The sequence below is a fragment of the Chelonoidis abingdonii genome, chromosome 4 (genome assembly GCF_003597395.2).
Source record: "Chelonoidis abingdonii isolate Lonesome George chromosome 4, CheloAbing_2.0, whole genome shotgun sequence".
NCBI lineage: Eukaryota > Metazoa > Chordata > Testudines > Testudinidae > Chelonoidis > Chelonoidis abingdonii.
This window is the reverse complement of record NC_133772.1, coordinates 4,159,425-4,174,607: the sequence shown is the minus strand read 5'-3', so window position 1 is coordinate 4,174,607 and position 15,183 is coordinate 4,159,425. Positions and strand designations below refer to the sequence as shown.

The 15,183-nt window shown below is 50.0% G+C and overlaps 2 protein-coding genes across 2 annotated transcripts in view; one reads left to right on the top strand and one right to left on the bottom strand.

Moving 5' to 3' along the window:
• Positions 1-3,762, bottom strand: part of LOC116815079 (integrin alpha-D-like) — a 76,996-nt gene extending 73,234 nt beyond the window's left edge. Inside the window, exons 1-2 of the mRNA XM_075065877.1 lie at positions 3,583-3,762; positions 2,250-2,349 (exon numbers count right to left, since the gene is read on the bottom strand). Coding sequence (XP_074921978.1) covers positions 2,250-2,349; positions 3,583-3,618 — 136 coding nt within the window. The 5' untranslated portion in view covers positions 3,619-3,762. The remainder of the gene's footprint in view (positions 1-2,249; positions 2,350-3,582) is intronic.
• LOC116815086 (uncharacterized) overlaps positions 1-15,183 on the top strand; it is a 669,588-nt gene that overhangs the window by 204,442 nt on the left and 449,963 nt on the right. The window lies entirely within an intron of this gene.

The window sequence follows — 15,183 nt, the reverse complement described above, 5'->3', positions numbered from 1 at the left end:
GTGTGTCTGTCTGCAGAATGATGCACTTTGAACGTCACATCTGATCATGTCCAAAAGGGAATGTTTCAGGTCTCAAGGTCTCAGAGCCCTGTGGGTTTGGGGAAAACCAGAAAACTGGAAGGAGGGAAATGGTGGACACACAGACCCCCTGGCATCTGGTTAGCAGAGCTTGCAGCTTCAGCCAGCTCAGTCTAGAACACCTTCTGCCATCCCTCATCCCGGCATTGCACGTGACACCCTGAACAACCAGCCGATCAACGCAGAATGGTGAGAGAGAAGGAGGCATGGGGTGGGGGGAAGAAGTGGGCAATGGGAGTGCACACTTGATCGTGGCATGGGGGTGGAGATGGGGAAATGGAGCCTCCAGAACCCTTGGCAGGTGGGGGAGATTGGGGTCCTCTTGTATGGGAGAAGGGGATCGGGAAAGAGATCATGAGGAATTGGTAAGCCCGGGGAACAAAGTGAGTAATGGGTACACAGAGACCCTGGCAGGGAGTGAGGGGCTTTGGGGGGGAGGTCCCACAAAGAGATGGTGCTGGGAGAATGTGAAGAGCCCCCAGAATGTTCAATGAGCTCAGCCAAAGTGTGAAGCCTTCTGGTAAGTAACCATGACAACCCACGAAACCCTCTCTCCTCCCGGAGCCAGGGGGAGAACCCAGGAGTCCTGATGCCCACCCCATCCCCTTTCCCACTCTCCTTCACTAGCCCCTACTGCTTTCCCATTGCTGGAGGTAGAACCCAGGAGTCTGGCGGGTGGGTGGGCAAGACTTTCCAGAGGAAGGAAGTGTGTGTGTGTGTATGTGCTCCCAGGGGGTGTCCCAAGCTGCTCTGTCTCCAGGCGGGGCCCTCAGCAGGCATATTCCCCCCACATACAAACACATGCTAAACAAAATAGGGGGTCCCCTTAGGATGACCAGACAGCAAATGTGAAAAATTGAGACAGGAGGTGGGGGGTAATAGGATCCTATATAAAAACAAGGCCTAAAAATCGAGACTGACCCTATAAAATCGGGACATCTGGTCACCTTAGGCCCCCTTGAGCTGATTAGGGCTCTAAGCAATTGTTCAGTCTTCTGTCTAGTGCTGAGTCTGCTGGTACCAGACTGGCGCCCCCAGGCCTACAGGGCTCTGCAATGCAATTGGGAAACAACCCATCCTGTGCTGCAACCCACTTGGGAGTGGCACCAGTCAGGCGCTGCAGAGGCTGGGGAAGGGGAACCGGGGGAGGTGGTGCTGGGCTCTTGGGTCCCACCCCCAGCTCTGGGAGGGGAGAGGGGTCTGCTGGTTAAAGTGGGGGTGGGGCTGGGAATCAGGACTCCTGGCTTCTATCCCCGGGGCAACTGCAGGGGGTAAGTTACAATGACTTTCCTCCACCCTAGACAGCACAGCTGTGATGTTCTGAGGAAGTGAGTGGCTCAAGAGAGTTGCACGGGGTGTTTTGGGACGGAGTGGGGCGCAAGTGACTCGGACAAATGTGTCTCTAACCAAAAGTCTAGAGGGGTGGGGGATGGGAGAGCCAGGACTGTTGTCTGTATTAGAGAACTCAGATTGGGAAACTTGGAGAGAGACACTCCTTTCTAAAGTGAGTGTGGGGTCCAGTGGGTTGGAGCCGGTGGGGTTGGGAATCAGGACTCCTGGTTTCTCCCCCCAGCGTTGGGAGGGGAGTGGGCTCTGGTGAGTTGGAGCAAGTGGGGCTAGGAGACAGGAGTTCAGAGTGAGAGAGAAGCAGAAAGACAGGTCTGTTAAGCTAAGTCAGTGCCAATCCATCCCCTAACTAACCCCACCCAAATCCTCCAAGCCAGACCCCCTACAGATCCCTGATGGGTCCCCCTGGATATCCCCTCCAGCCACTCCTGGAAACTGCTGGGTGAGATCAGCATCTCTGCACAGCCTGCACCGGAGCAGCTGGGCAGACGGGGTCTGTCTGGAAGTGCTTCAACCCCACTGCTGGAGGTCCTGGGCAAAGCTACCCACCCAAACCTGCTGCCAGAAGGGCTGAGGCTCAGTGAGAGAGGAACGGCTCCTCTGCACTGCACCCTCTGCACAGTCCTGAGGAAAGAATCCAGGAGTCCTGACTCCCAGCCCCTCCCAGCTCTTACCCACCAGACCCCACTCCTCTCTCAGAGCCAGGGTCAGAACCCAGGTGTCCTGATAGTCCAGCTGCTTCCATCGCCCTGCTGGAGATGTACACAGTGGGCATCTTGCATGGGGGATTTCAGCTTTTCCCTATCCTGCTGGTCAGTACTTACCTGCGAACAGGTAGATGAGCAGAGGCAGGGGATCCATCCTGGCTGGGTAAAGGAGGGCAGTGTAAGGTGCAGGGAGCCGTGTGGGATTTGAGGGCACTGCCTGCAGAGTAAGCAGCAGAGTGCCAGAGTAAAGAGAAGTGCAATCAGTGTCGTGTGAAGGGAGGGTGAGCCCAGCCCTGGGGAGGGGACTGGACTGGACTCAGAGGAGATGCAGGGAGAAGTCAAAGAAAGAAGGGGAGAAAACTAAACTGAATGAGACAGACGGACAGACAGACACAGCAGCAGCTGCACTGACATAGGTGGACGTACGGTAGAACATCAGTGTTATAAACACCAGAGATACAAACTGACCAGTTATCTATACATCTAATTGGGCACCGGAAGTGCAATCAGGCAGCAGAGACTCAAAAAAATATAAACCAATACGCTACAGTACAGTGTTAAACGTAAACCACTCAAAAATAAAGGGAAAGTTTCAAAAAAGATTTGACAAGCTAAGTAAACTGTTTCTGTGCTGGTTTCATTTAATTAAAGATGGTTAAAAGCAGCATTTTTCTTTGCATAGTAAAGGTTCAAAGCTGTATTAAGTCAGTGTTCAGTTGTAAATGCTTGAAGGAACAACCAGAACGTTTTGTTCAGAGTTACAACCAACCTGTGTTGCTAAGGTGTTTGGAACTCTGGGGTTCTACTGTCCAAAGCAGCATCGAGGCAGACACACCGCTGTGCTGAGAGAGGTAGAAACACAAAACTACACAGACCAGAGACAAACAGATAGAGATACACTGACACACACACACACACGCCTACACTCAGGCAGAAAGACAAGCATGACACTGAGACAGTCACACAGATACACTCAGACAGAAACACATACAGCTACACTGAGCCAGCCACACACACACATCCAGCTCCATTCAGACCAAAAGCCACACAAAGCCACGCTGGGACAGACACAAGCCCCCAGCTACACTGAGACACACAGAGGCACACAACTAAATTTGCAAACACACAACTACACTCAGATAGGGAAACACAAAGCTACACTGAGAGACACACACACCCCTACACTGAAACAGAGAGATATGAAAACCTACATAGGGAGAGGAAGACAGACCCCCCAGCTACACTGAGGCCTGGTCTGCAGTACAGAGTTAGATCGATGCAAGGCAGCTTATATCGATGTAATTATGTCAGTATCGACACTGCAGCCTTGTCCTGCCCATGTAAACTGTACTACGCTGACATCATAACTCCACTTCTGTGAGAGGCGAAGGGTTAATGTCAGCGTAGTTAGGGTGACACAGTGTCTGTGTAGACACTGAGGGCTACTTACATCGGCTGGTGGCCGTTCTTTCTGTGCTGGAGCCATGAAATTGACAAGAAAGCTGCTCAAAGCTGGGGCTGCGGCCTGGGGTGGGTGGAGGGCTCTAGCCCCCGGGCTACCAGTTCCCTGATCCCATCTGGGCTGCTGCCTGGGCTCCCCACTCCTCACACCAAGCCTGGTGCTGCCCGGGCTCCTGACTCTTTATTGGGAGCCTGGCTGGTATTAACTTTCTGTCCTTTTCCTGCCTTAGTACTGACGCTAGAATTTGCTGGGTTGTTGCCAACTTAATTACCAATGGCTTGTTTATCTGGAAACTTCAATGCTGTAGCTTGCAGCAAGGCTTGTTTTAAATGACAGAAAGTGTTTTCTTGTTAAGGTCCCCACTCCCATTCTTCTTTCTTTTTTAGTAAATGCCACAAGGGTTCAGTTACAGCGGCAAACGTCCATGTGTTTCCTTAAACAGTTAAACCCTCCTAACATCACCCTCCAGGCATGAGAATCCTCTGGCCTTGGTAAATTCATTATTGATTCTGTCTTTTGTTGATCTTCCTGAATTCCTTGTTCCCCTAGGGTCACCCCCAAATAATTCACTCTCCTCTGCACTAGTTGGGCTTGCTCTTTATTAGCCTTGAAACCCATCTCCTGGATGCGTTTTAATACGTTTTTAGTCCACTCAGCCACCTCCTCCTCAGTGTCCCCCGCCCCCACTAGAATGCCATTTACATACGAGGTGACATTCTCTCGATCCTCTTTGGATAATTGATCCAGCATTCGCACCACATGTTGGTGCGCAGTAGCTGGAGCTCAGTGTGGGCCCTGGGGAATTCTTTGAAACAAGTCCTGTTGTCCCTTAAAAGTCAACACAAAGCGGGCCCAGGAATCGGGATGCAATGGGATGGCGAAAAAACAATTTGCCAAATCTATGACAGTGAACCATTTAGGGCCCCCCTGTATTCTTGCAATCACTTAAGGTAGACTTGCTACTATTGGAACCAGAGGGTGGGTGGCTTTATTAATTTGTCTAAAACCCACTGTCAATCTCCAGTCTCCTGAGGCTTTTAATACAGGCCAAACTGTACGCGGAATTCCCCTTTTGAAATGCTCCCTGTTGTTCTAATGATTTGATTATTTTCGCAATTCCTGCCTCTGCTTACACGGGATATTTACATTGTGTCTGCGGTGGCACTCTGTCCCCCATGATTTTAACACAATTTTACCACATTTTGCTTTATTCTTAATCCATACCTGGGGAACTCCTTTACCCACATCCTGCTGATCCAGTGTAATCTCCTCCACTGCTTCTGCAGCACAGATTCTTGGATTGTACCCTGCTGTCAGGACGCTTTCTGTCCAGCTGGGCACACGCCACAGAAGTGCATTAGCTAAATCCAAAACTAACCAATTCCTCTTCAAAAAAGGAGTCCCCGGTATTACTGGCTCAGCCGCCGGATCTATCTGAAGGATTTGTTCTTTACAACAAACATCCCCTACTCTCTCTGGGTGTAACTATTTCTACTGAATGATACATTTTTCCTGTCACTCCTGCCCCAATAAAGGAGGATTCTGTAATAATCTCTGACACATATCGAGTCAAATCACAACTTCTATTTACACCAGCCCCACTATCTAATAGGGCATCTTTGGGTTCATTATCTCCCACACTGACTGTTGTCCTTGGCCTCCCCCTTGAATCCTATCTTAATCCAGTTACCATCTCCTGCTCCTGAGGGCCCATTTCCAGTGGGAGCAACTTATCATTGGGGCTTCCCTGTACAGCAGGTTTCTCTGAACCCTTGGCTTGCACAGCTGCAACCTTTTCCTGCTCCTTAAACATTTCTTCTTCCATCCTTTGCATTGCTTTGATCAATTCATCAGTACATCTCTGATTCCACTTATCCTTATCTACTCCCCTCAATTTCAAATACCTCCAAGCAATATTCCAAGTCACATCTGCTCCCTTCTGGGGCTCATTTTGATTATTTCACCCTCTACCTCTTTGGGGTGGGGTGTTTTGTTCTCTAACGTGGCCTCTTCCTCTCTCCCGGTATCCTGATCTATAAGCACTCTCATTTGAATATGTTATTGCTTCATCAAAAGGTACTCCGGGTTTCAATCCTTCTACCTGGCTTCCCTGACATCATTCACTGGCAAACTATCCAATGCTCCAGTGCGTTCATAACAGGTAACCCCTCATCCTGGGCTGCTTGGTTCACCAAATTAGTAGACATCACTAATAAATTTCTATCCAGTCCTTCAAACATGTTATTCCAAAATTCCCTCTGATTCAAATAAACTGCCATCAAAGAATCAGCTGTGAGATGTCTGGCGACCTCTACCCTGGGATTAGTCATCAGCTGTATTTTGTCTAGCCAATAATCCCAATGTTATTCTCTTTAACAGGTAATCCCTGGGTGAATCTCCAGGCTTCATGTAATCTGCACTGGATAACACCTTCATAGGTCTTTGACCTCTATCTTTTCCTAACAGCATAATAAATCGTGGTATCAGTTGGTGGGTTTCTGGCTGCCTGTACAAAACATTTTTCACTCAATCCACTGCCTGTCTAATCTCTCCAGTGGAAGCTGTCCTGATTAACCTGTAAGATCCACTCATATTTAAATTCTCTGTTCCTCCTAACTCTTTCCACTGTACTAGCCATGTAGCTAAATTTTTTATATCCACTGGGCCTAATGACTTTACCATCAACTGTAAGTCTGATGAACTGACAGGAAGTATTTGTGTCTCCTTTGACTCTGTCTTCCCCCCTGCATCCTTAACAGTTGATCTCTCTTTGATCACTGCTACAGACTTTTCTGGCTTAGGCAAGTTTCTTATTTCTTCCCTCAACCCCTCTTGGGGTTGATCAAATTCTCTTTTCTCTTGACCCCTTCGCAGATCCTCTCCATACCAAATATCATTGGAATCCAAATCCAAATCTCTCTCTTTTTGACACACAGCCGTGACCTGCAGTTCTTGAATTTTCACTTGCTTTTTCAATGCTGCTATAGTTTTCTGGCACAGACTGTCAGAAACATTTGCAATTTCCTCTTCCTTAGTCAAACCTCAAATTAACTGTTTCATTCCTATCACTTGATGGTCTAATTTATCTTTGTCTGCTTTAATCTTTTCCCAATCTTCATTCTTTTCTCCAGTTCCCTATTTTGTTTCCTCATTTGTTCTAACTGAGTTTGCATTATCTGTGCCTGCCTCACTTCCTGCTCCAAATTTTCCGGACAAATTTTAAAATACTCCTGTAATGTTTGCAACTCTGCACAGACTTCCCCCTTACATGCAATTCCCTTTTTTACAGCATGCCACAATAGCCATACTACAGCAGTTTGCTTTTTACTGGCATTAGGCTTGAGTAGCTGCACATATTTCTCAAACATCTTTTCTAAGGTATCAACTGTTACTTCTGGTTCCACTGCACTTTCCATCCAAGGGCACGTCCCAAATGCAATAATCTCCTTCTCTAACAGAGAAGGGGCTTTAACTTTAATCCACTGGGGTGTCTCTTCCACCCTTTACTTCTCTTCTTAAATAGTGTTGTAACATTCTAACACTAACACCATGCGGTGTCTCCCCACATTATTTTTTCTTACAATTTTTTTTCACAAATTTCACTAATAAGGAGTCACTCTTATTAGTCTTAAATAATGACTCCCCAACATTGTAAGACCCCATCTCAAAATCCACTACTCCTTAATATCTCCCCCCCACACACACACACATTCTTCACCACATGCTGGAACCTGCAATAGAGGTCTCCCTACGGGATGGGGAGCAGACAGATACTGGACACCGTGTTAGTATATAGTGCTCTAAATGCTCTTTATTGATTACAAAACAAACCTTACTCAATCCACATTCATACCCCAAACATACTATACCAGAGTCCAAAGGTTAGAATGGTCCCGAAGGCCAGTCAAGATTCTTTCTGATCATAAGATCGTAAGATGCAGGGAGCCAGCGAAAACCACATCTATATCCACATGGGGGTCTGGATCAATCAACGACTCTGTTTTGCAGAAATCATGGGCACCCATTTATAGCCCATTCTGATGCATCATTGCTTCTTTGCCTTTGTTTACTAGGCCTTCTACCCACACAACTCCAAAGAGACAATCCTGGGCGGGCTGCCATGATCCAAGGTGTGCCATTGCCTCCAATTCTTATACAATTTTATATCAGTCCAGCTGGTGTTGTTTCCTTTTCTGCTGATTCTCTGTATTTTTCTTGGAACATAACAAGATTGTTTTTATACAAATAGTTCTACTAGTCCTTGACCTTAAGTCCTTGCTTCGGTTGCCAACTTGAACACACGTATTCATGTCAAGCATGCGTCATTCATACCAGGCCTGACTGACCTATAACATATTACATGGAGATATGAATCACAATGGATATCCCAGCACATAGTCAACTTTACACACTTCTAAGCTGATACAGCCTCACACAAATCCACAGTGGAAATGCCACATTTCCCCAATGAGACAATCCTGCACAAAGCTGCACTACACAGGCAAAACTGCACTGAGCGAACCACATACACAAACACACACAATTATACATGACTGCACTGAGATCCTCCTTCACCCACAACTGTCCAGAAACCAACACACACACACCCATCTCTTGGACCTGCCTTTTTCTTTTTACCTTTTAGTAACAGTTGTATAGATAATCAATAGTCATCATCATCATCAAAAATGCATAGTCTACTAAGGACTGTTCCCACCAGCCAGAGTGACCATGGTTGATGGTCTTGTCCCAAGCATTGCAGAGTGAAGTTCCTACGTCTAGCTTAATCCTGAGAATTCACAAGGTGGGGTCAGGATGTGCAGTTGGAGAGTGGAAAACGTGATATACTGAGGTTTCCATCCATCCTGGCGACATTGCTGAAGAACATGCTAAGCTGCTTGGAACATAGGAAAGACGGTCAGATCTTTGCGAAACTGTGACATTTCACCCAAAGTCAAACCACTTTATGACCAGGATTTGATGCTGACAGCACGTATGGAATTTCTCTAGCTGCTACAAGTCTGCCTGTAAGAGGGTTCAGGTTTTTGACCCCATACATTAATGCAAGTAGGACACAGGTTTGATAGACCTTGGTCTCAGTGCAGAGAAGTTTTTGCATTGATAGGCAAGACATGGCCTTCATGGCCTCCTAATTATCAGAGGGCATCTGATCTTTGCGCGCAGCCTAGGTAGATAAACTTATTCGCACTCTCCACAGTGCTTGACCTGACTGGCTCTGGGGGGTTCTGGTGGCCCAGCTCTGAGGTTTTGGACTTTGGTCTTCTTCCACAAGATGTTCAACTGGGAGCATCTTGGAACCCTTGAAGGCCAGGGCTGAAATTCTCCGGCTTCTCCACGAGAAAGGCAACATGATTGGCATAGTCTTGGTCAGTGGCCACATCTTGGCCAACCTGGATTCCATCATGTGGAGCGGGAAGTTCTAATCTCCAGTTGAGAGCTCAATGAAATAGTGACCTAAATAGGTACTACAGATTGTTACATCACCACTGCCACCAAAAAAATCACCAAATTGAGACAACTGTATCTCAGTGCTAGGTGAGGGATCCCTGCATACATAGCCCTTGGACCCTGGGCTTATTTCGATTGTTTATTTACCCCCAGACAGTTTTCTGTTGAGGTTTTTGATCAGTGGAGAACTGTGAGAATTGGATTAAAAATGAAAAAAGAAGAAGAAAAAGAAAACACAGGCCTGTTTTAAACATCCCTCCCTTAAAAGCTACATAGTGAGAGGGCCTCGATCCTGCCACAAGTAGATTTCCTGCGTTAAGTCTCTCTCAGCTCCTCGTAATGTTGATTGAAAAGGTTGGAGAGACATCTCTGCATTATGACATCTCACAAAGCTGCAGAAGAGAGATCTCTGGGTTATGACAACTCATGAAGCTGTGGGAGAAAGATCTCTGGGTTATAATGTCCTGTGAAGTTGTGGGAAAAAGATATCTCTCTTTCCTGCTAAGATGAAATCTTGCTAATCTCTTTATTTTCCCTTCTGTGTTTATAACGATCCCCAAAATTAAAATGGACATGCCTTCCCCTCAAAAATAAATAAATAAAAAGGATAAAAATATTACTTTAAAAGGGCATTTTAACAGCAGTCACTTCTCTAAAGCAATCTGGGTTTCCTTTGGTTTTAGAAAAGGTTTCCCAACATGAATCAAAGAAACAAATAACTGACTTAAGGACAGGGTGAGGGGTGGGTGGAAGACCTGGCTAAGCAGACAACAGGGATTCCAGCTGGTTAGTTTGAAGATTCAGTGGCCACCACTGTCAAAAGCAGCAAGTGATTAGGGGTGTCTCATTTTTTATAAGAGTCAAGTGGGGGAGACGCCCCTTACAAGGAAAATGATTCCCCAGAAAGCACTGGGTGCTCATCCTCTGAAAAATCAGGCTCAGACTGAGCACCCCAAACAGCACCTCTACCCCACCTTGGAAGTGGTTTCATCTCAGGGTCAGATGAGGGATCCCTGTATAAACAGCCCCATATCCCACTGCAGAGGTGGTTGCACCTCAGCACTGAGTGAGGGACCATTGTACAAACAGCTGCCACACCCCAGCCCAGAGGTGGCTGCAGCTCAGTGCTGGGTGATGCACTCTGATGTAAACAGTCCCCTCACCTGACCCCAGCCATGGCTGTATCTCAGTGCCAGACAAAGGATCCCTGTATGAGCAGTTTCCTTGCCCCATACCAGAGGTAGCTGCATTTCAGCACCAGTGGTAGCAATAGGGGGAAATTTTAAGGCAAAATGTCTATTATTAACAAGGCCAGAGAGCGAGACACACAGAAATAGATTGGGAAATACAGACAGATGAGAAATCAGTGAATCAGCCTGACTTAATTCAGCACAGGGAAGGGGAAGAGGCAAAAGTACAGATAGACCCAGGAGACCCTGTTCCTCATTGAAAATATGCAGTGAGACCATCTTTCATCTCTTCACGCCTGTAAACCTGCACAAGAACAAAGCCCTTTCCAGGCTGTGCCTTTCTACAGTGATCTCTTGTCCCATACTGACACGCAACTGCATCTGGGGTGGAGCACCGGGGGCTGTTCATACAGGGATCCCTCACTCAATGCTGAGATGGCTGGTCATACAGGGAGCCCTCAGCCAGCGCTAAAATGTGGCTGCCTCTGAGGTGGAGCATGGGAGCTGATTACACTGGGATCCCCCACCGAGTGCTGAGATGCAGCGACCATGAGGATGCGGGGAGGGGGAGCTGTTTATGCTGGTTTCCCTCACCCAACCCTGAAAGGCAGCTGTGTCTGGGGTGGGGCGTGGCAGTTGTTATTGTACCTTGAAATCGGATGTGCAGGGTGAAGTTAGTCTTTTGATCAAGGGGGTCCTAAGATACCGCTCCCCATCCCAATAAAACTGCTTAGCAGAGTCTACACACAATTTTTTGGAACAGATCTAAGGATCAAACTTTTGCTCTGACCATGCCCCAAACAGTCTCAGTCACTCAGTGTTTAGCCAAGCAAGTGCCTGGCACCCGCCTCCCTTTTGGGGAGACCCACATTGTAGACAGCATTTGAAAACGTTTGGCTCTCTAGCGAGGCACATACCGAACACCCAGAGCATGTGCAAGCCGAAAGCCCAAGGGATCTGCCTGCCAGTTATGAGTCTTCATGGCTGAGATTTCTCTCACCAGCCTTGTAAGCAACTGCACACGCGAAAAATTTCACATCATGTCCTGATCCCCATCTCATGATAAAGTGTAAATGGGGGAATGGTCCCACTATTGTGGGGAATCGTCCTGGTTTACACACAAGCCCGGTGAAATGGGTTTGTGAAAGGATCTGAGTCCTCGCTCCCACTCCCTTTACCCAGAGCCCTGCCTGACCTAGAGGGCTTCCCCTCCACTCTCCTGTCTGGCAGGGTCCTCTTAACCCCAACAAGGCTGGGCCCAGGATTCCTGGGGGGCTTGACCCCCAGTCTTGTCGTAATCACTTAGGAGAGGGGTTAGAGTGTCTCCACTCTGGGGTGCTCTCTTCACACCACACGCTTCCCTGACCCACTGATCATCACATACAGTTCAAAGCAAATACGATTTATTAAATAGCAACTAATTAAAAAATAAAAGGAAAAACGGGAGAAGGTTAAAGGAAAACCCATCACCCCGCTCTAGGGCACGGGGACATCACAAACAGTGTCTCTGGAATGTCAGGGCAGTTCACAGCCTGCTCCTCACACGTCCCAGGCCCCTGCCCAGGCCCTGGCTGTGCTGCAGGGACGCTGCGGGTCGGACATGTGCTCTGGAAGTGGCCACATGCCCTCAGGCTCTAGGTGGCAGGACCTTTCTGCCCAGAGTCGCCCCTGCCCTGTTGGGGTTGCAATCCCCCTCCAAGTCTGGCCTGCAGGGCCCCTTGGCTGGGGGTGTCTCCCTGTGCTGGGCCCACTGCCCAGGGTCCCCCTCGCTCTCCCCAGCTGCTCTTCACACCCGGCTCCAGACTGCTCCAGTCTCAGCTCTAGCCCCTTCTCCACTCTGCCTGCAGCGCAGCTCCTTGGGCTGCTCCTCTGACTCCCATTGGAGTGGCTCCGCTCCTCAGCTCAGCTCGGGCTCCTGCTCTCTCTTTAGCTCGGCCAGTCTCTCCCCATTGCCCCTGGGGACTGTCAGTCTCAGGGTCCTGATTTCCCATCGATCCCTCCCCTTCCTTTCGGTACTGGGAGATGGCCAACCAAAACAAACAAACAAACAAAACCCCTAAGTTTCAGTAAGGGGCCAACAGTCCCCTTATACAACTGAAGTGGGGAGGGGCACCTGGTCTCACTTGAGGAGGCAGACTGGATCTCCCCAGGGACATGTGCACCTCTTTCCTTTGGTCATCCACCTGGAGGTCAGGGAGAGGGGCTCGCACACAACCTCAGAGGGGCAAGGCCTCCCAGATTGCCTCCTCTCACAATCATCGCTCTGCCAAACTGTGCCCTGTAATCCCTCCACCGTTCAAGACAGCTGCACTGAGCACAGTGAATGCAACTGAAGCGAATGCAGATAATTCCTACGGGCTATTACCAGCTCCAGGGGGCAGAGTTAAGGTTACAGGGGCATGTGCCTTACCTCTTCATTTCTTGGCTTTTGTTAAGTTTGATCTTAGCTGAACTCGATGCTCTGGAAGGGCTGGAGATACCACGGGGCAACCATAATTCTGCGTTAACAGAGTTTTTTGTCTGGGAATCCACATCTGGGTAGGGTTACAAGCTATCTGCACAGCAGCAGTGCGCAGGAATCAAGGCTGGCTCCAGACACCAGCCAAACAAGCACATGGTTGGGGTGGCACCTTATAAGGGGCGGCCAATCTTGGTTCGGGGGGGTGGCACTTGGGTTTCTTTTGGTTTGGTGGGGTGATTCTCCAGCGTGGGGGAAGAGGGGATTTTCTTTTTGGTTCGGCGGGGTGGTGGTCGTGGGGGAGTTGTTTTCGGTTTGGCGGGGTGGCGCTGGCTTTTTGTTGTTGTTTTTGCTTTGGCGGGGCGACATTTGGGGGGGTTGTTTTTGGGTTTTTTGTCATTGTTTTTGGTTCAGTGGGGCGGCACTCCAGGGCGGAGTTGATTTTCTTTTTAGTTCGGCAGGGCAGCGCTCTGGGGCGGTGTTGATTTTCTTTTTGGTTTGGCAGGGTGGTGCTCCGGGGGTGGGGAGGGGGGTTGATTTTCTTTTTGGTTCAGCGGGGCGGTGCTCTGGGGGCGTGTTTGTGGTTCGGCGGGTGGCACTCTGGGGGTGTTTGTGGTTCGGCGGGGGCACCTGGCGTGTTTTGGTGGGGGTTGTTTTTGTTTTAGCGGGCGGGACTCTGGGGGGTGTTTTTTGGTTCGGCAGGGTGGCGCTCTGAGTGGGTGTTATGGTTCGGCGGGGCGGCGCTCTGGGGGGTGTTTTTGGTTTAGCGGGGCGGCACCTGGGGGGTGTTTTGGTCGGCAGGGTGGGCCGGCTCTGAGTGGGTGTTTATGGTTCGGTGGGGCGGCGCTCTGGGGGGTGTTTTTGGTTCAGTGGGCGGCGCTTCTGGGGGTGTTTTTGGTTCGGAGGGCGGTGCTCTGGGGGGTGTTTTTGGTTCGGCAGGGTGGCGCTCTGAGTGGGTGTTTATGGGGTTCCCGGTGGGGGCGGCGCTCTGGGGGGTGTTTTTGGTTCAGTGGGCGGCGCTCTGGGGGGTTTTTGGTTCGGAGGGCGGTGCTCTGGGGGGTGTTTTTGGTTGGCAGGGGTGGCGCTCTGAGTGGGTGTTTAATGGTTCGGGGCGGGGGCGCTCTGGGGGTTGTTTTGGTTCGGAGGGCGGCGCTCTGAGTGGGTGTTATGGTTCGGCCGGGGCGGCGCTCTGAGTGGGTGTTTATGGTTCGGCGGGCGCGCGTCCTGCAGTGGGTGTTATGGTTTTGGTGGGGCCGGCGCTCTGGGGGTGTGGTTTTTGGTTTCAGCAATGGGCGGCCGGCTCTGGAGGGGGTGGTTTTTTGGTTCAGCGGGCGGTTCTCTGCGGGGGTGTTTTTGGTTCGGAGGGGCGGTTGCTTCTGGGGGGTGTTTTTGGTTCAGTGGGGCGGATCCTCTGGGGGTGTTTTGGTTCGGAGGGGCAGTGCCTCTGGGGGGGGTGTTTACTGGTTCGGCGGGCGGCGCTCTGGGGGGTGTTTTTGGTTGAGCGGGGGCCGCCTCTGGGGGTGTGTGTTTTTTGGTTCGGCAAGGGTTTGGCGGCCTGAGTGGGGTGGTTTTATGGTTCGGTGGGGCGCCTGGGGGGGTGTTTTTGTGGTTCAGTGGGCGGCGCTCTGGGGGGGTGTTTTTGGTTCGGAGGGGCGGCGCTCTGGGGGGGTGTTTTTGGTTCGGCGGGGCGGTGCTCTGGGGGGGTGTTTTTGGTTCGGCGGGGCGGCGTTTTTTTCTTTTTTGCTTGGGGCAGCAAAAAAGTTAGAGCCGGCCCTGACAGGAACAGCTCACCCAGTGCTGAAATGCAGCTGCTTTTGGGGTGAGATACTGTAGCTAGGTATTAGCTGGGCAGCAATAACATATAATGGGCCCTGGTTCAGCACTGGGGTGCAGCTTTCTCTGGCTGGGGCGCAGGGGCTGTTTATATGAGGATCCCTTGCCTGGTGCTGAGATGCAGCTGCCTGTTAGGTGGGACACATCAGCTGTTTATACAGGGATCCCTTGCCTGGCGCTTACATGCCCGTTGGATGGGGCGTGGCAGAGTGGCCTCTGTGTGAACAGAGTTTATAACCCTTTTGCAACAGTCTGAAGTTCTCTCCCATTGGTGTTTATCTGCCTCACCATCTCCTGCATTTCCGACAAATAGCTGAGCTTGATCTTTTTCAGTCGGAACTTCTCTTTCCTCTACCCTTGAGCACGCACCTGCCTGAAGCCGTTTCCAAACCCTGGGTGCTGGACAGCTGCAGCGTTGCTTGACCGGTCTTGGCACTTCTGCCTTCCAAGTTATTCCACCCCCACCCCGCCTCCAGCTCTTTGTGCTGAAAGAATGCAAACAGTCACCCCATTCACAAAAAAGGAAGCTGCACCCGGTGGAAGGAACTACGGTACATGCTTGCTAAGTGGCTGATTCTAAGCAGCTCCAGCAAAGTGGGGAAACAATTCTTCAGCACTCCACATTGCATCTGCGGCCCC